The sequence below is a fragment of the Colletotrichum lupini genome, chromosome 7 (assembly GCF_023278565.1).
Source record: "Colletotrichum lupini chromosome 7, complete sequence".
Lineage (NCBI taxonomy): Eukaryota > Fungi > Ascomycota > Sordariomycetes > Glomerellales > Glomerellaceae > Colletotrichum > Colletotrichum lupini.
The window spans coordinates 3,175,328-3,201,654 of NC_064680.1; the positions used below are offsets into that span (position 1 = coordinate 3,175,328).

The 26,327-nt window shown below is 53.7% G+C and overlaps 9 protein-coding genes across 9 annotated transcripts; 5 read left to right on the top strand and 4 right to left on the bottom strand.

Moving 5' to 3' along the window:
- Positions 1-67: 67 nt before the first annotated feature.
- CLUP02_13987 (uncharacterized protein) lies at positions 68-4,943 on the top strand (the record flags this gene model as incomplete). The annotated part of the gene is made up of 18 exons (XM_049292921.1): positions 68-117; positions 174-459; positions 522-759; positions 803-1,348; positions 1,403-1,976; positions 2,069-2,353; positions 2,412-2,894; positions 2,950-3,138; positions 3,192-3,411; positions 3,514-3,622; positions 3,665-3,690; positions 3,772-3,852; positions 4,081-4,155; positions 4,219-4,338; positions 4,410-4,440; positions 4,508-4,583; positions 4,667-4,735; positions 4,769-4,943. The coding sequence occupies 18 exons, from the start codon at positions 68-70 to the stop codon at positions 4,941-4,943; spliced, it is 3,633 nt and encodes a 1,210-aa protein (XP_049150067.1).
- Positions 4,944-7,199: 2,256 nt separating this feature from the next.
- Positions 7,200-7,724, bottom strand: CLUP02_13988 (uncharacterized protein; the record flags this gene model as incomplete). The annotated part of the gene is made up of 1 exon (XM_049292922.1): positions 7,200-7,724. One exon carries the CDS (start codon positions 7,722-7,724, stop codon positions 7,200-7,202), a length of 525 nt encoding a protein of 174 aa, XP_049150068.1.
- A 1,808-nt stretch (positions 7,725-9,532) lies between these two features.
- CLUP02_13989 (ferric reductase like transmembrane component) lies at positions 9,533-11,419 on the top strand (the record flags this gene model as incomplete). The annotated part of the gene is made up of 5 exons (XM_049292923.1): positions 9,533-9,645; positions 9,704-9,958; positions 10,010-10,419; positions 10,472-11,290; positions 11,343-11,419. The coding sequence occupies 5 exons, from the start codon at positions 9,533-9,535 to the stop codon at positions 11,417-11,419; spliced, it is 1,674 nt and encodes a 557-aa protein (XP_049150069.1).
- Positions 11,420-11,427: 8 nt separating this feature from the next.
- Positions 11,428-11,835, top strand: CLUP02_13990 (uncharacterized protein; the record flags this gene model as incomplete). The annotated part of the gene is made up of 1 exon (XM_049292924.1): positions 11,428-11,835. One exon carries the CDS (start codon positions 11,428-11,430, stop codon positions 11,833-11,835), a length of 408 nt encoding a protein of 135 aa, XP_049150070.1.
- Positions 11,836-16,082: 4,247 nt separating this feature from the next.
- On the bottom strand, positions 16,083-17,179 carry CLUP02_13991 (methyltransferase; the record flags this gene model as incomplete). Its single annotated transcript, XM_049292925.1, has 4 exons — positions 16,083-16,648; positions 16,739-16,879; positions 16,965-17,067; positions 17,144-17,179. 4 exons carry the CDS (start codon positions 17,177-17,179, stop codon positions 16,083-16,085), a joined length of 846 nt encoding a protein of 281 aa, XP_049150071.1.
- A 471-nt stretch (positions 17,180-17,650) lies between these two features.
- Positions 17,651-21,757, bottom strand: CLUP02_13992 (amidase; the record flags this gene model as incomplete). The annotated part of the gene is made up of 10 exons (XM_049292926.1): positions 17,651-17,911; positions 17,976-19,362; positions 19,429-19,469; positions 19,572-19,629; positions 19,706-19,777; positions 19,846-20,070; positions 20,121-20,145; positions 20,199-20,230; positions 20,273-21,232; positions 21,291-21,757. The coding sequence occupies 10 exons, from the start codon at positions 21,755-21,757 to the stop codon at positions 17,651-17,653; spliced, it is 3,528 nt and encodes a 1,175-aa protein (XP_049150072.1).
- Positions 21,758-21,798: 41 nt separating this feature from the next.
- On the top strand, positions 21,799-22,602 carry CLUP02_13993 (uncharacterized protein; the record flags this gene model as incomplete). Its single annotated transcript, XM_049292927.1, has 5 exons — positions 21,799-21,851; positions 21,985-22,019; positions 22,103-22,245; positions 22,305-22,418; positions 22,561-22,602. 5 exons carry the CDS (start codon positions 21,799-21,801, stop codon positions 22,600-22,602), a joined length of 387 nt encoding a protein of 128 aa, XP_049150073.1.
- A 57-nt stretch (positions 22,603-22,659) lies between these two features.
- On the top strand, positions 22,660-23,520 carry CLUP02_13994 (uncharacterized protein; the record flags this gene model as incomplete). The annotated part of the gene is made up of 3 exons (XM_049292928.1): positions 22,660-22,920; positions 23,053-23,135; positions 23,316-23,520. 3 exons carry the CDS (start codon positions 22,660-22,662, stop codon positions 23,518-23,520), a joined length of 549 nt encoding a protein of 182 aa, XP_049150074.1.
- Positions 23,521-23,555: 35 nt separating this feature from the next.
- On the bottom strand, positions 23,556-26,187 carry CLUP02_13995 (uncharacterized protein; the record flags this gene model as incomplete). Its single annotated transcript, XM_049292929.1, has 4 exons — positions 23,556-25,356; positions 25,547-25,946; positions 26,013-26,047; positions 26,102-26,187. 4 exons carry the CDS (start codon positions 26,185-26,187, stop codon positions 23,556-23,558), a joined length of 2,322 nt encoding a protein of 773 aa, XP_049150075.1.
- Between the last annotated feature and the right edge of the window lie 140 nt (positions 26,188-26,327).

Genomic DNA, 26,327 nt, shown 5'->3' on the forward strand with positions numbered 1-26,327 from the left:
GATTGATCTACGTAAGGAAGCTCATCTCTGCCCCCGTCTACAGAACTTTCTGCTCCCACATTGCAAAATGCGACTGATAGACCCAATCGCCGGATATCCTTCCGACATGGCCACACAGTAAGCAGTCACTGAAATGAGCTTTCGTTGTTAGTACTTATTGAATGGTGTCTCAGCGACAAGGTATATGACGAGTCTTGGCACGCAGCTTTGAGACGCTGCGAAGCAACCCTTGAACGCCATGACCACGAGCGGGCATTGGGGGTGAAGTCAATCCAAGACTTCCGGGACGAGTTGGAAAAGCTCACGGCTGAGTATCAAGATCGGGAGTCGCACGACGCAATTAGATTGATCCATCCAGTTCTTGATCACTATGAAACTTTCGCGAAAAACTTTGTGAGCATGATGGCGCATCCAGTCGACACATCGATGATGTGGGGATTGCTCTTTCTGGTGTTCAAAGTAAGCGAGGAAGCATTGCTATAATGTAGAGTATCAAGAACTGAGTGCTAATCACTACGTAGCTGGCTCTAGGTGAAAGCTCTCCAGCTAGTCAATCGACGTTCAACCCCTTGACGGAAATCAAGAAATGGTTAGACAGAATCGGACACAAACTAGAGGTTTCGAACGACTGCAAGAATTCTATCCCCGACTCCGATATTCGAAGGGTCCAAAAGGATACGGTTGAGGTCAACACATACATCGTCGATCTCTGGCTCGATATCATCATGGCATTTCGGAACGAAGGACAGGGGCACGAGGGTAAGTGTTATTAAGTCATGCGTACTAACATTGTCTTGCTAAGTGCAGACAGTCTCTCTGAACGAAACCGCGTGGGACAAATTGACGATCAAGTTCAATATCGCCTACCAGAACATTGACGAAGCGACTAAACGAATCTCGCGAGTAGCGGAAATGGCGGAGAAGCAAGCGCGTAAGATGCACGAGATGGAGGTCATGCAGCGTTTATTGACTATGGGAGAAGCAAAACAAGACAGAATACGTCTTCCATGCAACAATCTGCCCGTGGCAAAGAACAAACAGTTTTTTGGCCGGAAAGAGATCTTACAGAAGTTGGACAACCACCTACAACCAGCGAGCACGCAGAAGCCCCTATCTTCTATAGCTTTGTATGGCCTGGGGGGCATCGGGAAGACGCAAATCGCACTTGCCTACGCATACCATAAGCTTGATGATCTGGATGCTGTCTTCTGGATATCCGCACAAGACTTACACTCAATCCAACAGAGTTTCAGCCGGGTTGCTCTTGAAGCTCTTAAGCTCCCTGATGCACGCCCGCATGCTTACCAAGAGAACATGATCTTGGTTCTGACCTGGATGCATACGACAAGTAGGAGAACTATTATCCCAATAACGATACGATGATGCTGAAGTGATCAAACAGGTTCGAAATGGCTTCTTATATTCGACAATGTTGACACACACGACGCGCTCGATAACTGTTGGCCTGCATCTAAGCATGGAGCAATTCTTGTTACTACCAGGGATGTTCTAGTTGCTACTCTCCCTATCGACAAAGGCCTGGAGATTGAGGAGTTCGGGACAGATGATGGGGCGGAATTTCTACTCCAGATGGCCTCTACCAGAAAACGAACCCCCGGTGAAAACGAGACTGCACAGCAAGTTTCGACTTTACTTGGCGGCTTACCGCTGGCTTTGAATCAAATGGCAGCTCTCATTAATGCGAGGAGTTGCTCTATTGAGGAATTCCAGGCCATGTACATCAAGCACGAGCAGCATTTGCACAAGCAGAAAAAGAACGGATGGAAATACCTAGGGTACCAGCATTCCCTCGACACGGTCTTCGAGATGTCTTTCGCCAATCTCAAGAAAGACGCAAAAGCCTGTCTTGGGGTCTTGAGCTTTCTCTCCGCAGACTCGGTGCCGTCGGAGATGTTCATGGTGGCAGATCCCTCAGACTTGCCTGACTCACTTGCTTTCTGCGAAAATGAATTTAGGTGAGTAATGGAGAATAATATGACTTCAAATAGCTAATAATAAATAGCCTTGCGGAGGCCCTGGAGGAGCTGACACACCACGCTTTAGTGAGGAAGAACATTGACAAGGACACGTTCCGCATCCACCGTCTGGTGCAATCGGAGTACCGAGCAAGAATGGATGATCGACAAGAGCAGTTTGATGCTGCGACCAAGCTACTGTTGCGAAAGTTCCCTGGTGAACGCGAGAACAAATACGACAATGAGGAATGGATCCTGTATGAGAAATACATTCCACAGGTCCTTGCTCTATCCAGGAACTACGCCGATTCGCAAAGCAAACCGAACCCCTTAAAGGCCAGCATGGACTTCGTCAACCTCCTCGTGAATGCGGCAAAGTATGAAATCATGCCTTACATTTCCCATCTGACTGACAGCTGACATACTCTTGCACAGTGGCATACATGACAACGATACTACAAACTCGGTGGTCGGTTTACTCGAGACCGCCGACCTTGCTTACAGCCATTGTCCCGAAGATGAACAAGACAGATTGACATGGGCGCATTTGCAGTCGTTGAAGTGCATGTATCACTTTTGCACCTCGGAGTTCTCCAGATCTGAGAGGGAGATGACCCAAGGTCTCGAGATTCGGCTTGAGATACTCGAGCCCCATGATTTGCTACTTGCTCTTTCATACAGCTGGCTCGGCATGGCAGTCGGCGCCCAAGAACGATATGAAGAGGGTCTTGACCTTTTGTTGAAAGGTAGAAAGATTCTCGAAGGGCCGGCCGGCAAGATTCCAACTCGAATGATGGTCTGGAGTTTCAACACTTCGAGGAACTACTACTGCATGGGTAGATTCGAAGAGGCAGAGGATCTCTTGTCCAAAGCGCTCGCAGCGGCAGAAGAACTGGGCGGATGGTATCAGCTTGCATAGTAGGCTATCCCCCTCAGACTGCCCATTGGAATTCGGCTTGCTGACACCCGCTAGCGCCCATCTCACTTTTGCCTCGCTTCGAACGAGGATGGATAGGCTCGATGATGCGAACTCCCACGTCAACACTACCAAACACATTCTGGAAACGTCTGGAATCGCTGCTCGTTTTAGCTGGCTGAGCTCATACTGCGCATACCGCGCCGGAGATGTAGCCATGAAGCAAGGTCGTGTACAGGATGCTATGTGAGCAGAACCATTCTATGATCTCTTTGTCAGATGCTAATGAAGTGGCGAAGAAACGAGACAGAGAGAGCTGCGACTATCGGAAGACTTGTAAAAGTACCTATCGGTATTCTATGCCGATGCATCCATGCCTACTCTAAAGCTCTCTCTTTGGATCCTGCGCGCAAGGAGGAAGCGGAGTATCAGCGGCAGGAGGCAAGGCGAGTACGCTCGCAGATACTAGGTGACCACGGCGATTTGGATGACGAGAGTGACCGAGCTTTTGATAAGCTTGTGAAGATGGATCACCGATAAGGGGATGCAAGCCTGTCCTCTTGGCCCCTTTGAAAGCCTCTTCTTGTGCAGGTCGTGACAGACTGCATTTTGAGGAGGTAGGAAGCGCATACGCCATTACACGTCTTTGACGGAAAAAGACGATGGAGACGTTTGCTGAAGCCTTCCATCCTCATTGGGCTAATTTGGGAGAACGAGCTCGGAAACCTAGGTATGTAAGCTAGCACCAACAGACAAACACATCTATGAATAGGGACTGCTTTTCACGAGACTCCGAAGGTAACAAAAAGATTGAATGAGGAATCTTACTTGACGGAAGCTGAAGAAATCTCACTGTGTTCCCTGATCTGAGTGTGTAAGTTTGCGAACTTGCAGCCATGGTCTCCCTACCCAGTTGCCCCAGATAGACTCAAGACGTCACCGCAAGACGCCTTGTCGGACGTTTGCTGAGCCATTGAACTCTACTCTAATTTCTCTCATCGTAAGAGAGGCTTAAATTAACGAAGGAGTTTATTTCGAAAGCCCGGGTAAGCGACCAGAGTGCTGATTATTGATACGCCCATAAGGGGGGCCCACCCGTCGGTATCACGTAAGGTCCGTACGACTTGATGCCTTAGGGCTTCCAAGAAAGTTTTGATCAGAAGTTGTCTCGATAGGGTGCTGTCATAGCATGAACTAGGGCTGGTACTCGGACTCAAGGCAGAGCCGCAGAGCCACAGAGACACTGATTCGAAAGGGGGCATTGTGAGGCAAGTGAATCTCAAAGGAAATTTCAATCCGTACGTATCGGCATCACGAGTAACACAGTATGGTCCTGCGACATTCATCCGCTTCATGCGCATCTGTACGCGGGCGAAGACTTGGGCCTGCTTGGACGCTGGTTTCATCTCTCTTCATCCAGGAACAGCACTCTCGCGGGAGGACGTAGTCCGAAGACAATCCAGACAGACGCGGGGCATGGAGAAAATGAGATCAGACCAAGATGAGTGCTGCAACAGATGAATCTAGGTTCCGAGCCAGCCTCTCTAGGTCAGAGCGGAGCATCGTGGGGTCCTCTTTGCGACCCGGGCTGCAGGTGTCACATCTGATGAATCAGAGATATCCTACTTCGACGGTGTACCATACCTCAGGCTTGACGTATCCCCAGATACATCTGGACCCCCCGTGACAGGGTAAGCCACATGCGTTTTTCTGCCAAACCTGTGCTTGATGCCTCGTTAGCTGGGGGTAGTTCGTTCTGACACGGTCCACACAGCGACCTAATTGTCAAGCTTAGTAGTGCGACACGAGTCGGTGATTCAGATGATAGAAAAAAAATCAGGAAGTGAGGGGATCGGCGACGACAAGAGCCATCAAGGCTCCTGAAAGCCCCTCGCGAACCCCTCCTCTTGTCCATCTCAAACTGCTTCAAGGCTGGCACTTTAGATCGCAAACTGAGTTTGAAGCAGTGTTTGCTAGGTACGATACCCGTTGCCGGCTGTTGCGAGCATCACACACAGGCGATCGACCTCTTCACTGGCTGGTCTTATTGATGTCAGTTGACCCCTGCTCGGCGAAGGAAGCTTAAACAAGCCACTTGGCGTAAAGCTTGGCGTAAAATGTGGAGATTGACTCGAGATCCTTGAAGAGGCTGACTTGGGCGTTGTTGGAATGTCTGTGTCAGTGACGATCATGCAGGTGGGTAGGGTTGGTGCTTCATGCGGGCATGAAAGCCGTTTTGAGGGCGGAGACCCGTGCCAATGTCCAGCTTTGCTCGTTTCACTCGGACCTGGCATTGTAGTGTCAAACTCCGAGCGACAGCCACTGCAGCAAAGAGGAGGAGCAAAACGATTCGAATATGCTTGGCGACGCTACCGGTATCGTGAGACCCAGGCAAAGCGAGGGGTGTTCGGGCGAGGCTGGCTGATAGCCCACGTCATTTCCGTCTCGCAATAGGCCCCATCGATACCAGACAGCGCTGACGGGCTTGGAGGGTTCAGACCGCCGATGATACTCGAAGCGGAACGAGTCGAACTGGGGGCGAGTCAATCCAAGTGTGAAAAGTAGATGCCGAATCTGTCAGCATTGAGTGAGAAAAGGAGTAGAGTTGGAGATTGTGTGCCGAATGCCGAGAGTGCCGGAAGGCAAATGTTGGGCCAGGGGTCGGGAGCATCGAGGTGTGTGGGTGGTCCAGAGAGAACGAGAACGAGGCAGGAACTCAACCGTCAGCCTCGCTGGAAGGAGGACGTTGAGCCAAGATTTAGATGGGCTGATGACGGGAAGATAAATGCGAGATGCTTGAACTCTTTAAGCTTGAACTGGGGAGCGAAATATGGTTGATTAGGGATTTTGAGTAGGATGAATCAAAGACAGGTGATCTGTAAACATAATCGTACGATTTTGACGTGCAAGACCGCATGGATGGGCTCATGGAATGCTTCTTTGCTGGGAGGTGTGAGCGTCTGACACGCAGCGCAGAAGGGAGGACATGGAAGCAGAGAGACTCTGGGCCAAGAACGCAGTGTCATTGGACTAGAGCGCTGCACATGGCTTAGACTTCCCGCTAGAGCAATCGACAGCCATCAAGAAGCCATGATCCATCTGAAGGATTCAGGGATAGACAGGGGAAGGGTGAGACGGGGGCGGATGGCAGGATAACGACGCTGCCTGGGTGCGAACCTTGCTCGGGCGACAGGTGGGTTGGGTCATGGATGGAATCAAGATACGTAGGCTGACAGGTATTGACACTGTTGAGTAGGGTTTGGGCGGGCTTGTGTATCAAGCTAGAGGTAGCATGGCGTTCTATGGTTCCTGGCGTAAGTTGTGAGGGAGAGAGTGAAGTGCGGGCTGGCAGAGAGCGAGCCGCGAACGTGCTGAAGGTTTCATGACGGGGATAAAGTGTGGATGAAGGGCCGATGTGCTGGGATGACAAGTTTGGAGATTTGCGGGTGATGCACGGGCCAAGACGACCAAAGGAGGAAAGGGAAGGGGGCCTGTCCCTGCTGCTTCGGTCAACAGGCGTAGTGTAGGTAGTACGTATGTACTGCGTACAAAAACGCAGGAGCGATGCTGATGGGGACCTGCCGCACCCTCAACGCATGTGTAACTCTTGTCCCATGCCGCCAAGCCCGAAAGAGACTAGTGGGAATGTGGGGGTGACCCCTGGGCCCTGACACCCTCCGCTCCTCCCACCTGTCCTTCCGTCCTTTATTTTTTCTGTGCCTTCTGTTGCGGTGCGGTGACCGCTCTTACCTTACCTTACCGTGCTTGTCTCGTAGAGTGGTAGAATGGGCAAGAGCTTAACCGGGGGAAGGCACGATGCACATTTTAGGTTGGAAAACGGAAAGGGTTCCCCGGATCATCTTTGAAGGGAGAAAAGAGAGTTAGGCGAGAGAGTCAGTCGATACCGTACGGAAGGAACCTTCAATCTGGCATGGAAGAGACGGTGAAGAGTGTTTGGACTTTTGAACTCAACTTTCGAAGGTGCCCTTGTGCCGTGGGTGCGTGATAGGTCAACTCCAGGGAAGCTTCGAGGGTGATGCTTTCTCATGAGGGTAGCTCTAATTATTCACGTAGCCAATGGCTTCCCGTCGTTGTGTTGCAAAGTTGCAATTCGCAGCAAAAGGGTAATGAGAACTATGTATCTGGCTTGGCCTCACATCATGGTTGAGCCTATTCAAAGCAACATTCCTATCGTCTTCCTTGCGAGATGGGGAAGCAATATCGAATATTCCCTGCTGGCTACATGCTGGGCAGCTGGGCAAAGACCCCCAGATAGAAAACAGCTCACCTTCAGTGGCCGGATCACTCTATAATTGCATCGGTAGTGCAGCGGCATGCAGCTGTAGCGCATCTCGGTAGCACGATGCCATCACATTGGAGTTTTTAATAGTGTCTTTTTTGCGGGTTGTCCTTGTGATGGTATTCAAGAATAGTTCCTCAATGCCCCATCGTTGTGCAACCAGCGAATCCTGTGTCACCAAAATCCAGCCACCGCAGCTCTCCCGTGAGGTGTGGTGTACGGAGGAAGGAGTGGTGCTCGCCTCACCTGGTGGTCGGCGACTTCCATCAGCAACCGTTAAGCGCCCAGCAACATGGGCCCGGCCGAAACGGGTCTGGCGTCCGTGTTCCAAAATTAAAATCAGCCAACCACCGGCCGCCGTTGCGTCTCCCGTCACCTTCTCATCTGTCCACTTTGAGATCCGTTCCTCTAGGCGGGCGGCAAGAAGGAGGCAGGTGGTGGCCAATTTGACCGTCAATCTGAGTTTCTGTGGTGCCCGACACAACGTCGCTGAGAGGAATTGGACAACGACCTCCCGACCGCAAATCATCATTCGTGCATACTGCTCCGTAGTCGTATGTACAGCTGGCCAGGTAGCTAAAGTACCTTGCCAATGCCATGCCATGCCATGCTATCCGAATGGCCCATCAGCGGAGAACCAGACGACAGGCCATCCAGCATGGAGAATGGGGGGGATTGGATGCGGATATGAGGACGTCGACTCGTCATCCTCGTTTGGTTGTTTTTCCTTTCTTCCCTTTGTTTTCCCATTCCCTCCATGATCCATCCACATTCCATCCTCCTCCCAGCAGTCTGGTAACCTATTGCCATTTTCGGTCTGACTGTCGTTGGTTCCAACAAACTTTCCAACAAGACAAAGCTAAGCGCAACCGCCATACCCAACTCTTGTTTAACAGACGCCAACCCGTACCGATCAAGAGAAACGACCCTTGTTCATCGCATTCACTGTGTAGCGTAGCGTAATAGCGCATACCCACACTTTGCATTCGAGCCGCATTGTCAGAGGGGAACAACACAGGCAACGCTGCACACAAAAGCGCAAGAGAAGGGGGAAACGGCCCCTCCCCTGTTGCAACCGAAACGTCAGAATAGCCTCGGGGCCCCCTCGTCAAAGCGCCTCTAACAGAAGTCGTCTCAACTCCGCCCACCACCTGTCGCACCTGGCCCTGCCGTCTGATCAGTCTCGCCTCTCGGATCGGACTGATACAGCTCCCTCCAACTGCGAAACCCCTCCAACGTCTGATCTACCGAATCGTCCAGTCCACCATCGTCAAACCCCTTGTCCCGTCCTCGACAGTCGACAGTTCGCCCCCCCCCCCCCCCCCCCCCCCCCCCCCACTCTCCCACCCCCTTCCCCCGACCCACCGCCATCCCCCCACCCCCCCTCCATCCCCCCTTCCCCCCCCCCCCCCCCCCCCCCCGCACACTTCCCCCCCCCCCCCCCCCGCCACCAAATCGCACTTTTTTTCACAATTCACATCGTTGCGCGGGACGAACACTAACACTGGCACCCTGTTCAACGGCTATTGACGAGGTTTCATGGACACCTGACATCCGAAAGATTAGTCCCGACATCATCACCCACCCCTCCATCCAATCCTGCACCAAACCGCACCATCGTCAAGCCCCCTCCACCACTTTTCGTCGCCGGATCCAAGTCTATCCATCCGACAGCACCAGGCTCCCCCGTTCATCCCGGGCATTTCTCTTTGCCAAAGAACCGGTTCCCGCCCTGTGCAACCCCGGTCAATCGAACCTCACGCGGTGCCAAGTCCACAGACGCCATCGCTCGAACTTCGACTGCCGTCCCGACTCGCCTCATCTCTTTATGACTTTCCCCCCACCCGCCGAAAGCTTCGTCTCGTCTTCCTCCACCTCTTCTCCTTCACCCTCATTTCTCTCTTCTTCTTCTTCTTCTTCGTTGAGTCTCGCTTAGGTCGAAGAGTCAAGAGTCAATTCCCGAGCCCTTGCGACCAACGAGATTCCTTCCTTTCCTTCGCTGCTGGCTCAGATCATTCTTTTTAACCTTTCCAACTTTGCTTGGCTGGAGTCTTTTATTTTCGCTTCTTTTGCTCGTCGACTGCACCACTTTAGGTATTATAAGAGACGTTTTTAATACGGGGACTGAGAAGTAAAGAGATTGGAACCAACAGACTTTGGCATCGATAGGAACGTGGTTATTGGATTTGCTGGGATTATTTGCTACACCATCGCCCGACGCCCACACGAGCCGCTACCGATACACCCAAGGCCCGACCCCAACCGCCAACTCGTCGGTACTGTCGCAGGTCGACACCCTAATACAGCTACGAATAGGAGGGCAATCGAAATCGAAGCAAAATGGCGGGTGACCTGACCTTCGGGGTTCTGGTCAAGAAGCAGTTTACTGCTCAGAAGTTGGCCTTCCACTTCCTCTTCTGGACCTTTCACTTTGGCATTTTCGCCTATGGATGGTAAGCCTCCATTCGCACGACGTACTCTGTCGACAACTAGACACTAACCCCTCTCTAGGTGGAAGCAGGCAATGGACGCGAGGCTGGCTGGTCTGAACACTTTGCAGTACTCGGTCTGGATTTCGAGAGGTGCTGGTTTGGTCCTTAGTGTCGATGGAATGCTTATCCTACTCCCGGTCTGCCGAACGGTCATGCGATGGATTCGACCTAAGCTTCGCTTCCTGCCTCTCGACGAGAACCTCTGGCTGCACAGACAATTGGCGTATTCCATGCTTGGTTTTACCATCTTGCACACCTCTGCGCATTACATCAAGTAGGTTTTAAACTTATACGGCACAGTACCCACTTACTGACATGTGCGCAGCTTCTTCAACGTCGAGAGAACTCAGATTCGTCCCGTCACGGCTATCCAGATTCACTACGCCCAGGCAGGTGGTGTTACCGGCCATGTCATGCTGCTGTGCATGCTTCTGATGTACACCACTGCACACGCTCGTATTCGCCAGCAGTCATTCGAGACGTTCTGGTACACTCACCACCTCTTCATCCCCTTTTTCTTGGGACTGTACACCCACACCACTGGCTGCTTCGTGCGCGATACCGCCTTGCCGTACTCTCCATTTGCCGGAAAGGATTACTGGGACCACTGCATCGGTTACCTCGGTTGGAGATGGGAGCTTTGGACAGGAGCTTTCTACCTCATGGAGCGTACCTACCGTGAGGTCCGCGCTCGCCGCCGCACCAAGATCACTCGTGTTGTTCGCCACCCTTACGGTTAGTCTTTGCTGTGCCACTCATACTACTCGTGATACTAAATGATTTCCAGACGTCGTTGAGCTGCAGTTCAATAAGCCCTCGTTCAAGTACAAGGCTGGCCAGTGGCTCTTCCTCCAAGTGCCTTCTCTTTCGAACTACCAATGGCACCCCTTCACTATTACCTCTTGCCCGTTCGATCCTTATGTCTCGGTCCACGTTCGCCAGGTCGGTGACTTCACTCGGGCTCTTGGTGACGCTGTTGGTGCTGGTTCCGCTCAGGCAAAGCTTTACGATGGCGTTGATCCCATGGGCATGTACGAGGTTGCTCTTCAGAACGGCCAGCAGATGCCTGATCTCCGCATTGATGGCCCGTACGGTGCTCCCGCCGAAGACGTTTTCGAAAACGAAATCGCTGTGCTCATCGGCACTGGTATTGGCGTTACTCCCTGGGCCTCCATTCTCAAGAACATCTGGCATTTGCGCAACAGCCCGAACCCGCCAACCCGTCTTCGCCGTGTCGAGTTCATCTGGGTCTGCAAGGACACTGGCTCTTTCGAGTGGTTCCAGACCCTACTGTCGTCACTTGAAGAGCAGTCCAATGAGGCAGCTCGCGTTCCTGGCAGCTCTGGCGTTGAGTTCCTGAAGATTCACACCTATCTTACTCAGAAGCTGGACATGGATACCACCCAGAACATTGTGCTCAACTCGGTTGGATCAGACCACGACCCTCTGACTGAGCTCAAGTCCCGCACGAACTTTGGTCGACCCAACTTCTCCAAGCTTTTCACAACCATGCGTGATGGCATTCTGGACAGAACATACCTCAACGGCTTGGAAGGCAGTATGCGCACGACTGTCGGTGTCTACTTTTGCGGTCCCTCAGTAGCTGGTAAGTATCATACTCTCATCTCTCTCAATACTCTTGCTAACGAATCATGTAGCTCGCGATATCAAGCAGGCTTGCAAGGATGCCGACGTCCGCGAAGTCAACTTCCGATTCTGGAAGGAGCACTTCTAAGCGTGGAGATGGCTGAGATAATGAAAAGTAAAAGTCAAAAAACGAGGAGCCTTGGCGAAAGCCTCGAGTTCTGTACGTGGAGGAGAGTCTCATACCAGGAGACGACGACATCTACAGCTACCAGAAGCTTCTCAGCAGTGGTACCGCGGGAAGCAGCGCTCCGAGAGGAGAGCTGGCTGAATAACGGCAAGCGGAAAGGCGTTGTCTGGAATGCATTGAAAAATCCCCTCAGCGATGTGCATCATCTCATTACTTTTGCCGCCATCCGCGCCCTCACCTTATTATTCTTGACGATGGGCGGGGTTGGCAGGCGGTCAATGTTCTCTCATATATATACAAAGTCCATATATCACATTTTTTCAGCTATGGCAACTTGTTCTATTTTCCGGGTTCAAAATTTTTATCATGATCTGTAAGGAAAAAAGTGTTCATGTGGCCTAGGAATGGTAGATAGGATAAGTGATAACGATATCATTCGATCTTGCACAGCCTCTGCCACTGACTGGTGCGAACCGCTGTCATCAGATGACGTGAACGCCGTTGGCAAGAAAAAGGTGCGATTATTGAGCGGTGACAACGTAGCAGGGGGCATGCTCGCAATGGGACGAGCATACAGATGGCATTAAGTAGCAGGGAAGAGCTAGGACGGAGAGATTCCATTCCAGCGAAGCTTCCCACCGGAGTGCGTCCGGTCCACGACTCGCCTCAGCGTTCACGGTGCCGGATAAGCCGTACGCCGTCTTGTTGTTGTTGAGCGAGAGTCTAGACTCCTGGAGTCTTCGCTGGGCTGGTGCCGTTGAGTGATATTTGCGTTGATGCATGAGCCTGATCGTGGTCTATGTGATCAAGTGAGAACTTGGGTTGCCCTCTCTGATGATCGAGTGGAGATGGGTAAAGGGTAGGGGACTCGACCCAGGGGGGGAGAAGCTTGGGAGGGACGGAGGGACGGCAGCTTACCTTTTCCTGTGCTGTGGTAGGTGTGGTACGTGCAGGGCTTGGTGTGGACGGTTGTGGTTGCATTTCAAACCGTTGATGTTTTGAGTTTTTTTTTTCCCCCCCTTTGGGCTCCTGGTGAGTGGTTGCGTGGCTTTGGTGTGGGACTGGACGACTGGCTACCTAGTGGAAAGTCCGACTTGTTGTCGGTGATAGTGTGTACAGTACTTTGCTGTTTATGCATGTGTGATGGTGGTGTGAGATCGCAAGAGGTTCGAATGGTTGGGCTGCTGTCCTAATCTTGGGATGGATATGAGTGAAGTTCAATTGTACTTGGGCTGCTTTCGTCGGCTTTGGTCGTATGTTACGTCCCCCATGAGGTCACTTGCGTTGTAGTCAGCTCCTGGTAGAGCGGGAATAGGGGGCTCATGAGAAGGTTTGGGAAATCTGGGGACGGCGGCTATGACGGGTTGAGACGGGATGTGACGGCACACTTTGGGTTGACGTTGACGTGTTTTCTTGACTGAAGCTCAGTCGTGGGCCGATGGGGTCGCCACCGGAAGGAGGTGGAGGGTTCGAGTGAGTCGCGTGGAAGGTTGGGTGCAGAGACTTGGCTGTGAGTTGAGGCGGGCGAGGTAGGCGGCGGAAGATGAGATGGATAGGATTAGAACTATTGCTGCCGCGAGTCGTTCGGGAGGATACGGTGGGGCGAGCGGACGGACGGGCGGAAGGACCGGGTGGACGTGAGGGTTATACGGATGGTGTCCGGGTCTAGGTGGAGTTCGGACGGGCTCCGTGTCGCCAGCCGTGTCCCTTACTTGGTCCTTTCCACTTTTGGTTTTTTGTTTGTTACTTTCTTCCTTTGCCATGCTGTTGAGTAGTCAACACCTCTTGAGTGAGAAGGCTCAGGATAAGTAAATGGCCTTTAGGGTTCGCTCTTGAGAGATACGGGTGGTTTCTATCATCCCATCGGCACAGAGTAGGTAGGCAGGTGGGCTCGTGCTAGTGCTCGTGCTCTCGAGATGTCTGCTTGGGACGGACGGATTTAGATCATGTAACCGTGCGAAGTCTTTCAGTCTTGGAATGTGGTTATGGAGAAAAGTTCGTCCCAACATCGTGAGAAATTTGTTCGAAACAGCTTACGTGATTGCGTTGGTTGGTATTTTTAGCCATTTTCCCGCTTTCATCTCGGACGGTCTGGTCTGCGTCGGCCAGGGGAGTAGCTTGCCCGATGATGAAATGAAGACTGAGTCTTGTTCAAATTCAGCGAAGGACGCAGACTGATACTTGGTTTGCGTTTGCGGGAGATTGGGGCCGTGTATGATGAACGACCGACGCTTCGGGAGTCAGATTATCATGCCTCCTGGTTGTGATTATGGCAAAATATGTTGATTCGATGGGGTTGTGTTTGCAGCTCTATGGGCGTAAAGGTGGTGACACCTTCATTTGAACGACAATGGAATCGAGGTAAGGCTTATTTTAAGAAAATGCTATACCTTCTGGGAGATGGTAGGACTCCTTTGAGGAAGAAAGTTGTCTTGGTGTTATATGTCCTTGTCTAAAGGCGGTCCTCCCAATTGACTCATTGAGCCCTGGCGGTGAAATCCATAACCTGGGCCGTATAGATCGTTTTGACTCCTGGACACAAAGACTTGATTCAAACGTAGAAATCATGAGGAGAGAGGGGAGAGAAAAGGAAGGGGGGGGGGGGGGGAGGTGGTTAGTCGCACCGAATGTTCCATGGGTTTTGACGAGGCTTCTTCTACCACGAAGCTCACTTTCGTAAATCTTGCCGTGCCGATTGCCTCAACGCACAAGGGTAGACGACAATAATATGGCTTGGACCAAGTTGTTTCGTCTCTACAAAGGATCCATTGAGGTAAGCAGGAACAAAGTGATTGGTAGCCTGACTGCTGAAGACTCTTCAGAGCCATATAGAGTCTTCTCTCTGATGTGACCCTGTCCTCAACATGAGGCCTATACGTTTTCCAATGTCTTCAAAGTAGTAAGATGGAAGGGAGTAAGGCGACCGAGGTCAAGGTGTCCTGACACCCCAGGAAGACTCCTTGTTTGGGGAGTAAGACTGAAGTCCAACGATGACTTTGGAATCTCAGGCTCTCAAGAGCCATATAGAGACTTGTCTTCTGCCGTGTCCTATCGCTCAAGCCAGACTATAACCTTTCTGATCTGCCTCGACGCACAAGTCTGGGAAGAGTTATGCCAACTCGGCTAAGGTCAAAAAGGCCATTTTGAACATGGAATGAGGGGAGTAAGAATAGAAATATCGATGGGATGAGTGCCAAGTGTTCTTGAAAGTTCGAAAAGAGTCAGTGATGGAGAGGCCCACGTTGGTCATACTCAACTCCCGAAACGGCGACGGTGGGAGCAGCGGATGCTGGTGGACGTCGTGCGAATGAGCCAAGTGGATTAGATAGAGTATGTCTAAGTCTTTGTCTCTCTTGCATCGTTCGACTTCCTCTCGCACGTATTTGTGGCGTCGATGTGTGGGATAGAGACTGGAGTTAGTGAACAGGGTATTGCATGCTGCCTTGGAATAGGTTAGATGGCCAAGGCTGAGAGGTAAGATATAAGGGCCGACTGCAACTAGCCACATACAGAATGAAGCCCCGAAAGACGAGCATTGACGCCTAGAACCAACTAGTGGTGCGGCCAGGCTAGAATTCCTGATTAAGACTGTTATGAGCCTACTTATGGTAATTAGTGATACATCTCTATCCTGGGGACTATAGCGAACACTTGCAATAGCGAGCTCTATTTAAACGTACCTGGATTTAATAAATTCGAGTCGAACGAAGCAGAACACATCGGAGTAATAAAGTACAACCGAGATGGGCTCGTGGTAGCTCAGCCACCGGCTCCTGTCGGAGGTCCCAATTCGAACCAGCAGGCACCGAGGCTGCCTTGGCACTATCGATGAAGGTACAAGCAAAAATCAACGTCCATACTACATACCCTTACTTGGGCCATGAATGTTCGTGGGGAATACGTTCGAGCCGAAGCGAGGTGACGCAAATGAGACTATAAAAGTTCTTTACTAAGCGGCTCTTATTAGGTCGCGATTATTCGTAACAAATACTTTTATACTAAATAGTTACTTTTAACGACTTCCGTCCCTATGGACGTATAAAACTGTGTCCTTAAAATACGCCTATATCTAAAGAACTATATCGCGTTTTCTATATACAAGAGGGTGAGGAAACGAACTTGTTATAAGAAGAAGAGGCCGTCACCTTAGTTAGCAATACGACGAACTGCGCTATATTTATTACGGCCGGCAAGGTTTCCAAATCCACGTAGCACGTTTAAGCTAAAGCAAAGTCAAGTAAACAAAGTAGTAAGCGTCCTTAAGCAGCCTTGGTAAGTACCCCTCGTTAAAGTCGTGGTTGTCAGTAACGAATACGTTCGAGCCAAAGAGTGGCAGAGCGAACGAGATGATGAGTGTCCTTAGACAGCTTTAATAACTGAAAGAGACGTTTGAGGTTAGTACCCTTGTCCCCTGGTCTCTTACCTTTGACGTCCTCTGAGACTGGCTCGATTTGCAACCATTGCAATTGGTCTCATGGGCTCCTGTTGTTGTCATCTCTGAAGTGAATTGAACGCGTTTTATAGCTGGGGAAACGATTGCTATCAGCCATCTTATGAGTTGTAGATACTCGCTAGTCTCATCCCCTCACTAGCGACATCGGATGTCCTCCATCCAGCCTCTCGTCTAAAGCTTCCTCGCAAGACACCTCAACCTCACATAGCTAATCATCTCCCCATCCCCCGGAATCTTACAAACATGTCTCAACACCTCCACTATCTCCTTCACAGTCTCCTCCCTCTGTCCGCCTTCCTCCGGCACCGCATCCAACAGCTCCTTGCCCATCAACCTTACCCACCCTTCCACGCCACCCTTATCAGCCGTCGTCGGCCTCCACTCCCGCTCAACTTTCAACACCTCCCATCCGCCGACCTCCTTCTCGAGCACCGTCTTCAACCACTCTTCGTCCGGAAAGAACCAGGGGTCTACGGCGACAGCCTTCTCCATGCCCACGCGCCGCGCGACGGCCATGACGATGGCGGTGCGCATCTCGGCTACGTTGCCCAGGCCGCCCATTTCGAGGGCGAAGCTGCCGCCTGGGAGGAGAGCGTCGCGGATGGTGGTGAAGACGGGGATGTGGGAGCCTGGGGGGCGGAGGATCCAGTGGAGGGCTGCGTTGGAGAAGGCTTTTGTGAAGGTTGGGGCGTGTAGGGTTGGTGTTGAGGAGGTTGTGATTCTTGTTGCGTCGAGGACTGTATGGGTAATATGTCAGTTAACGTTCGAGTTGCTCCAGTATGTCTGGGCAGTATGATGAAGAGAGGAGGGAGTAAGTAGAGCTGTACCTTCGAATTCGCAGTTTGAGAGGCCAGCTGCTGACACGGCGTTTTTGGCGGCGGAGATCATGCCTGGGGAGGCGTCGATGCCGTGGAGGGAGCCTTTTCCTTGAGAGAGGACCTTACCGAACTCGACGTCGAGGACGCCGTCTATTTGATCATCAGTCTGATGTTCCATTACGCGGCCGTACTGGCATTGGGTCTGATGGATGGACGTCAAGTGGAAGGGACTGACCACCGCACCCGACGTCGAGGATGACATCGTCCTTTTGCACGTCGAGCCACTGCACCACCTTGGTCGCCAGCTTGGGGACGAAGGAAGCGGAGTGCTGGTAGGCCTGAACGTTTACGTTAGTCTCAGATCGATTGAGGACGGTATGCTTGAGGCATTGATGGTGAGCAGGTAAGGGTTACCTCGGATGACCATTTATCCTCTTTTTGTTCAGCCATCGTTGATTTGAAAGATCGGTGTTGATGAGCTCCCCAAAAGCATGTGTGCCTGAGATGAAATTGTTGTCTGCGAGAGTGAGCAATGCTGGTTTATATAACTTTCGATGTCTCTATCGACTTACACGCAATCTGAAGTTTAAGTGGGATGAGTGAAGTTGGGAGGATGCGACGACCGTCCGAGATCGGACCTGCTCGACGGCCGCACACTGCCCCGCATCTCCCTCCTACGACTAACCTTCACGGCACGGGGATCCGACGTTCAAGATTGCAGCTCACAAACATGACATTGAATTATATCCGGAATCCAATTCGGGGGCTCATGACTGGGTTCTATCCAATGATCTGATTTACATTATACGTCGGTTGCGAAACCGGCGTAGGAAAAGGACTTATTCTTCTTGTCTTTAATTGACACAATCATTAGCTACGATAATTTGTCTGCCTCATCACATTGGCTCCAATCTCACAAACTTAGTCAATGTCCAACAACTTGTACTTTTCATCGCCCAAAGCATCCTCCACACTCTGCATCAGTGACAGCACCTTCTCCTCCTCCAACCTCCTTCCTACAACCTGAACGCCGACGGGCAGGCCGTGCATGTCCTTGGCATCGTACAGCTTATACGCACCGTACGCCACGCCATTGAGCTTCTTAATGTTGAAGTCCGCGGGAAGCTGATCCAGGTCCTTGTCCACATGTGTCACGGGGAGAACGCCGGCGGTGTAGTCGAGCTAGATAGTTAATTAGCCACTCACAATCCCCCAAAAAGATGGAAAAGGAGCCACAGAAACTCACCAGGTTGAAGAGAAACGTATATCCGCAGCTGCTACACGCATCCTTCATCCCGTCATGCGGCACAGCAGGCGTAGCATTAGGCGGCGTGATCAAAAAGTCCACATCCGCCTTGTTCCACCACTCAAACCACTGATTCCGGTACGCCTCCCGCCGCGCGACGAGCTTCCAGTTCTCAAACGCCGACTGCGGCCGCCAGTCCCGGACGAGGCCCGCCCAGATATCGTCGCGGCGAACGTACTTCACCCAGAGGTAGTAGAGATACCGCAAGGGACTGGCGAGGTTCATCAGGAACTTCATCTGCGCGGCGCCCGGGTCGTTCCACTCCCCCGTGCGGAAGAAGGTGCTGAACATCTGGCACCCGTCGGCGTTGAGCGCGAGGGCGGCGATCTTGAGACCCTCGTAGGGTGAGGGCGGGCTAATCTCGACGATCTCGTGGCCCTGCTTGCGCAGCGCATTCTCCACCATCTCCAGCGCGCGCCGGCATGCCGGGCTGGGGTCTACGACGCCGTCGGTGCGCATCACGCCGACGCGGAGCTTCTTCTTGTCGGACAGCCACGTCTTTTCCGTCTCGGAACGCCACGCCAGCGGGTGGACGCTGTAGTCGTACTCCCACGGCTTCATCCCCACCACGGCGCGCGTGAAATACCGCAGGTCGTCGAGCGTCCTCGTCATGGGGCTGTACACGGACGGCACGCCCTCCTGGCCCGGCATGCTCGTGCAGAAGCCCAGCTTCGGCCACCGGCCCGTGGAGCAGCGGAGGCTGTAGCACCCCGAAAAGTGCGCCGGCGCCCTCACGCTGCCCGCGACGTCGCTGCCGATGCCGATGCGGCCGCCCATGGCGAGGAGGGCGGACTCGCCGCCCGTGGAGCCGCCGGGTGAGTAGCGGCTATTGTGCGGATTCGTGCAGCGGCCCCAGACGTCGTTTGTGGACTCGAAGCTGAGAAGGGTGATGGGCAGGTTGGTCTTCACGTAGGGGACGGCGCCGGCGTCCTTGAGGAGGCGGACGACGGGCCCGTCGGCGGCCGTCTTGTTGCCCACGAAGCTGCTGAAGCCGACGGTGGTGTCGTAGCCGCCGACGACGATTGTGTCTTTGAGGCTGACGGGGATGCCGGCCAGCGGGCCCTTGAGGTTGACGGAGCCGTCGGCCACCCACTTCTCGGCGGACTCGAGCATGACCTCGGTGAGGCAGTTTGTGCGCTCGTGGGCCTTGAGGGCTACCTTACCGTAGGTTTTGAGAATGTCAATGGGTTGGAGGACGGTCTTGTGGACATCTTGGACGAGTTCCTCGATGGGTTTGTCCAAGATCTGGCGGTCTTGTTGTGAAAAGGGGCCTTTGTAGGCCGTGAGGCGGCGAATTCTGTCCGCGCGTTCGGATTGCTTGAAGTTGCTGTTTTCTTGGTGTTAGTTAAACCTCGGGGGTTTTGCGGTTCTAGGCACGGGTGGGATGACAGACCAGTCACGACGGTGTTGGAGATAGTCGAATGGATAGACCATCTTGTATGTTTGGAGCGTACTTAGTACTAGGTATGTGTTGCAAGGTTGTGACTACGACTATGAGAGAAAGGTGAGGCTGGCTTTAACTCTATGAAAACCCACAATGTCGAGTGAGAAGAGTGTGAAGGTTTGTTGAAAGATGATGGATGCAAGATGAGAGCTTGGGACTTATCAAGGGAGAGGAGAGAAAGAGAAGAGCCCGGCGTTGGGGTCAAGGTACTTACACGCTCGGTCACGGGTAGCCGGCGGAGTCGCGGGGAAGCCCCGCTCCCCTTATCGGCCGCTGGGGTAAAAGGGCGTAAGGCGCGCTGTACAGACTCTGGAGCCTACTAAGGGTAGGGCACCTTAAGGTGAGGAGAGGTACCTCGCCTGCCACCTTATCTTTGGCCCGCTGATATCCGCCTGAAACTTCCCTGCTGGGCAAGTAAATGCGTCGGTGAGCCGGTGGACACGAACCAACAACACCAGGGCCTCCCCGCATGTCGGTCCCAAGGTGAGCCAGCTGCGCTTGCATGTTTCATTATCAAATCGATTCCTCTTGCGTGGGTAAGTGGTATTGAGAGGTCCATGTGTCCCACGGGATTTCGACAGGTACATAGTGCTTGTGGCTTACCCCGGGTTTACCGCCATGACTGTCATGTCACGACGCACGCGTGCCTGGCATTAGTGGCACGAGCTAGGTTGAGTGTTAGATGAACTCATCTCAGGTGCGAAAGAAGAACTTTTCACGATCAATTTTGTTCCCGAATGCCCAGATGCCGCTGCTAAATGTTCCTCTGCTAACTCCAAGACTACCACCTTACAAAACCGGTCTTCTCTCGTTCCTGTAGTGATCCGCAATCAAGAACGCCAACTCGAGCGCCTGCTTCTCATTGAGTCTCGGGTCGCAGAAACTCGTGTAGTTGGTCGACAAATCATCCTCATCCAGCCCTTCGCTACCACCCAGACATTCCGTCACGGCATCACCAGTGAGCTCGAGGTGGACGCCGCCGAGATAACTCTTCTGCTCCTTGTGGATGCGCAGCGTCTCCTGCAGCTCCTCAAAGATGTCGCGGAAGCGCCGCGTCTTGATGCCGCCGCCCGTCGAGACCGTGTTGCCGTGCATGGGGTCACACTGCCAGACCACGCAGCGGTGGTACTCGCTGTCCTCGACGGCGCGGATATGCGCCGGCAGCAGCGAGCGCACTTTCGAGGCGCCGTACCGCGTGATGAGGGTGATCTTGCCGGGCTCCTTGTCCGGGTTGAGGGCGCGCAGCAGGGCGAGGAGGTCGTCCACGGGCGTGGTGGGTCCGACTTTGATGCCGATCGGGTTGGCGATGCCGCGGAAGAACTCGACGTGGGCGCCGTCGATCTGCCGGGTGCGGTCGCCGATCCAGAGGAAATGGGCCGAGGTGTCGTAGTACTCCTTCTTAGTCTCGGTGGGGCCGCTGCTGCTGTCGTTCCGGGGGCCGTTGCCGTTTGCTGTGGGACGCGGGACGGGCGTCTCCAGGAGGCGGGTCAGCGGCTGCTCGTACTCGAGGAGGAGGCCCTCGTGGCTGGTGAAGAGGTCGACCGTGTCCAGCTTGTCGCTTCGGTCGGCGCCGATGGTGTGGAGGAAGCGGAGCATGTCTGTGAGGGAGAGGACGGCCTCGGAGTACTTCCTCTTGAGCTCCGGGTCCCGGACATGGCCCAGGCCCCAGTCCAGCGGCTTGTGGAGATCGGCGATGCCTGATGAGAGGCATGCTCTGATGTAGTTGAGGGTTGCCGAAGAATACTGGTAGGCCCTTTGGTGTTGGTTAGCTCTGGTGGTGACACATGATTTGTCTTCATTGCATGACTCACTTCACGAGTCTCTGCGGGTCAATTTCACGCTCATCAACGTGGAAGCCGTTGAGAATGTCGCCGCGGAATGAAGGCATCTCCACACCGTCAACCATTTCTGTAGGGCTCGATCTGGGCTTGGCATACTGGCCAGCCATACGGCCAATGCGCACCACGCGCTTGTCGGCACCCCAAACGAGAACCAGACTCATCTGCAGCAGCAGCTTGATCTTTGACTCGATTGCATTGGGCTCGCAGTAGTCGAACAGCTCCGCGCAGTCACCGCCCTGGAGCAGGAAAGCCTCGCCGAGTGCCACATCACGGAGATGTTGCTTGAGTGCGACAATCTCCTTTGGGTGGACAATGGGGGGTAGCCGTCCCAATTCTTTGACGGACTTTTTCAAGCCGGCTTCGTCTGGGTAGGCGGGAGCCTGCTTGATGGGTTTTGAGCGCCAGGAGTCGGGCGACCATTCTGCGGAGGAAGACATGGTGTGATGTGTTGTGTTGGTGATTGTGTTGGTGACTCAAGATGGAGTTGTGGACAGTCAAGTGGTGCCGGGCTGGTTTGTCGCCAAAACTGACGTAGAGGGAAGCTGGAGAAAGAGTAGGTAAGTCAACTTGGGGAAGAATTCGCACCGGCTTTCAAAATGATTCAACTTGAAATTCATGACAAGAGGGCAAGAGTCCTGGCATATGTACCTTGGTGAGTCAACAGCAAACTGGATGACTGGTTCAAAGGCGCATGGAACAGTAAGTGATCGAATCTGGATACTCCGCTGTACCTACCTTACTAGGAAGTGAATTGGCCCGGTGAGTGGGATGAATGCGAGCAGAAAAATCCTTAATAACGGGCAAGGGCCTGTTCACCTGCAACGGTGTGCTTGCTTTGCTCGAAATTGACCAATGGAAACGAGAGGGACGGAACCGAAGAGAGCAAAGCAAATTCAGGAACCAGACCATCCGTCAAACCCTGCGTGTTTGTGTGTCGAGTTTGTGGTGTGCGTCGCCGTCTGGTGCTAAACCTGAGAAATAAAGTTGTACATTGTTCTCCTCCAGGGCAACGCTATGCCGAGGCGTACCGACCTACCTCGAACGCTCACCATCGGTGTAAGCGGCACGCCGCACACCTCCCCTCACCTGCGGAAAGGAGTGGGAAGGTAAGGTACGTACCATAAGGTAGCTCCCCCTCCCCGCCCCCACCTAAACCTGCCCCACCACAAATTCGATTCCAACGGGAAAGAGCTGTCTCTGCGCCGCCGCGTGGTGCCCGACTGTCTACACAACGTCACAGCTCTTCAACCACACGATCATAGTCTCGCCCTTCGAATCCTGACCCAAAGGCCCCCGAATCGACCGAATATACAATCGCCGGTATAATCCCTTGCACAAAATGTCTGAGAAGCAGCCCCCCACCGTCGTCGAGGGTGCCACCGCCGGCGATGTCGAGGAGGAGGTCCAGCCCGCAAAGTCAGCCGAGGACCGCAAGGCGGCGTCCGCCCTCGCCAGCCTCGATGCCGGCGGCGACGATTCGGGAAGTGGCCAGGTCGATGTCGATGCCGCCCAGAAGGCGATCAAGGGTCTTGGTGGCGCCACCGCTGCCAAGAAGGAGGTGAAGAACGTTAAGGTCGATGCCGCCGATGTTGCCCTGCTGGTTAGTCAACCTACCCACCTGATACGCGCGATGGAAGACGGTCGAGAGATGGGAGCCCCCGTCATGAGAGGATGTTGAGACTTGACGAAAGTTGGGAATGAGACAAAGGAATACAAGCTGACAAGGACATAGGTTGACGAATTGGAGCTCACCAAGCCCAAGGCGACGGAGCTGCTCAAGGCCAACGACGGAGACGCTGTCAAGGCGATGAAAGCGTACTTGCGCTCATGAACGATTGAGGCGGCCGATGGCTGGCATGGTTATAGACTTCGGAGTAAAAGTTTTAGGTTATGTTTGTTGAGGCCCAGGATTACACATGTTATTCAATGGTTCGTCTCTGTCCGCTTTTCGACACAATTCCCTACTACGGCAAGGCTAACTTTTATGGTCTTTAGATCAGATGACCAAAGTCTCAAGCTTCAAATAGAATTGGACGCCCTTCCTCCCAAGTGGACTGCATGGGACATCCCTCGTTTCTACCAAGACTGCGTGCTCAGCGTGATTCGACTTGAACCAGACTACGCCCTTGACGGCTTTAACACCTCGATGAACGTCGGCTTCTTGCCGTCACTGACATTGATACACAAAGCTGAACCATGAACAGCACTCACATTGACTCACTGATGACACGAAATCTAGTCTCCCCTCGTCCTGGGCATGATATCCTCCATCTTGACGCACTTCGGCTCCCACAAATCCGTCTCATCGCCCATCCATATCGGACTCCGCCCCGGCATCCCACGCCCAGGCGGCCCGGTATGGTTCCCGCCGTACCCAGGTCCCCGACCCCGATACGGCAGCGGCGGCGGCCGACCATATCCAGGCTCCGTCCCGTTCCCTGGTCCACCCTCCGGCGGTGGCCTCGGTCTCCTGCCACCCCACATGGACCTCAACAACGGCCACATGGGGATATAGCACCGCTCATCCCACCCGCACACATCCCGACACCGGATGAACTCCCCTTCCCAACCGACCCACGCCCGAAGTCGCCTCACCCCATCCGCCCACTCGCCGCTCGCAGCCTTCAGCTCCGACGTCTCGACTCGCTCGAGATCATACCAATCATACCACGCCCTCTCGATACCGAAACCAACTTCAAGCAACACCCCGCAGATCCCACCCATGACCTCCTCCACGGCGCCCCTCAGATCCCGCTCCCTCACGCTCAGCGGTAGATCAACCATCAACCTCGTATACCGGTACCGACACCGCGAATACGTCTCCGCAAACAGCGCGCCCTGGACATCCCACGTCTGCCGATCAATCTCGCGCGGATACTCCAGAAACGAGACGAGGAACATGTGGCTCTGCCCACGCAACTTGTATAACCACTCTCTCACCGCCGTCACATTGCTCCAGTCACTGCCATCGCCGCCGAACCTTGCACCCTCCTCCATGACCATCAAATGCCCAGCCGTCCGCTGCACAATCTCCCCCATGGAACTCACCCACTCCATCCCACTACACCCCCCCTCGCCCACAAGCGCGTCCCTCAACATCACCTCCGTCTCCCACCTCATCCCCGCCGCCGCCTCCGCCGTCACATTCTCCAAATGATGCATCCTCCTCCGCCTCCCAAGCTTCGCCAACGCCTCACTCCGGTTGCCAACACTCTTTCTATCACTCCAATACCCTTCCGCAGTAAGATTCAACCTCGCCCGTTCCTCCTCCGCAACGGACCCCCAGAACCGATCCGCGTACCAGCTCGTGATCCCGCACCCCAGCACCCGCGCCCGCGTCTCCCCTTTACCCTGTCCGAGGCCGTTGGATCCGTAGTGCCACGTCGCCGAGGCGAACCATCCCCACCCTTGCGTCTGCAGGAACGGCTCCCGCTCGGCTGGACCCATGATCCCGCGCCAGTTGGGCGGCATCGGTGGACGGGAAGGGCTCACGGGGCGGTCTGTTAGTGTAGGCTGCGGCGGGAGCGGATACACCGACGTCGGAACCCCTTCTTCTCCATGCAACCTCTCACCAGCCTTCTTCACGGATCCCTCAACCTCATCCCTCTCCGTCCTCTTCTCCCCATCATCATCGTCGTCCTCCTTCCTCAACTGCGGCGCAGTAACATTCCCCCTCCCAACCAACCTCAAACTCCCACCGCCCCCAAAATCACACCAAATCATCTCGAACCCCGTATTCATCCTCACAACCCCCTCAAACCCCCACCCGGGCCCCCGTAGTCCCTTCTCCAGCAACCAGTCGCAGAGCCCCATGGCCCTCTCGTACTCGGGCTCCAACCCGTGCCATGGACTTCCCCCATTACTCCCCGGGCCGGACACGTTGCCGTAGAGATGCAGCATCTGGGTGTCGAGCTGTCCCAGCCCCATCAGCGCCGCGGACTCGCCGTCAAAGTAGAGCGTTTTCACGGGCCGCGTGGTTTGGTACGTGAGCATGAAGCTCTGGCGTGTGCTGCCCATGATGCCATAGGCCATTTCTCTGCGAGGATCCTCCCGTGTCAGCTCGCCGAGCCCAGCTCAAGGAGGTTACCTTCGCCCATGAGACTCTCATCATGACCACACGAACACACTACACATCAACCCACATCACTCAAAATCACCATAGCCATGAGAGTCCACGTACGGATATGGGGAAAGTGCTGCCGACAAAAAAGAAAAAAAAAACTCACATATCAAAAGCAAGCCACTCCGGGCTCGGCACATCCTCCTCGTCCATCCGCCCGTGATAAAACAGCGTAAACGCGGGAACCTCCACCGCCGCCATCGCGTGCCCGTTGGGGAACACGGTGTTGCTCCACTGCTGGAGCAGACCGTACGCCGAAGCGAACAGGTGCGGCGCCGGTGACGAGTAGTTCAGTCTGGCGTACCATGACGATGGGCCACCGTCATCGCTGCTCTCGGGCGATGAAGAGCCGGGTCCGTCTTGCGATGTCGGATACGATGACGACGATACGCCCACGGGTTTCTGTACCTCATCGGCCGCGAAGGCGTCGGCGGCGGCGACGTACTGAGCCGCGAGCAGCGACGTCGTCAAGGCTCGCAGTGACCGCATCTTCTTCAGAGTAGATTCTGTAGAGTGCAAATAGAGATATGTGAGCAATCACAACAAAGAAAAAGAAGCAAAAAAGTCTAGACTATCATCTTCGCCACAATCTAAATGGGTATCAAAGCTCAGAGTCTCATGTGTGTCGGATGGATCTTCCTTATCAATCAATCAATGCCACCCTCGAGTCAAGTCAAGCGTGTGGTCTCTAGGACGTGGGACGTCGGGACTTTGGTTGGCCCAATCAAAAGAACGCGCGGCCAACATGCGTCACCTTGCCAGATACGGACAAGGGTCAGGGGACTTGAGAGATATCCTCAATTGCAATCAAGCATCACGTCAAGCTTGCCAACGGGAGGGGACTTTAAATCTGAAAGTGAAAGACGAACAATCAAAGAGTCCTTTCA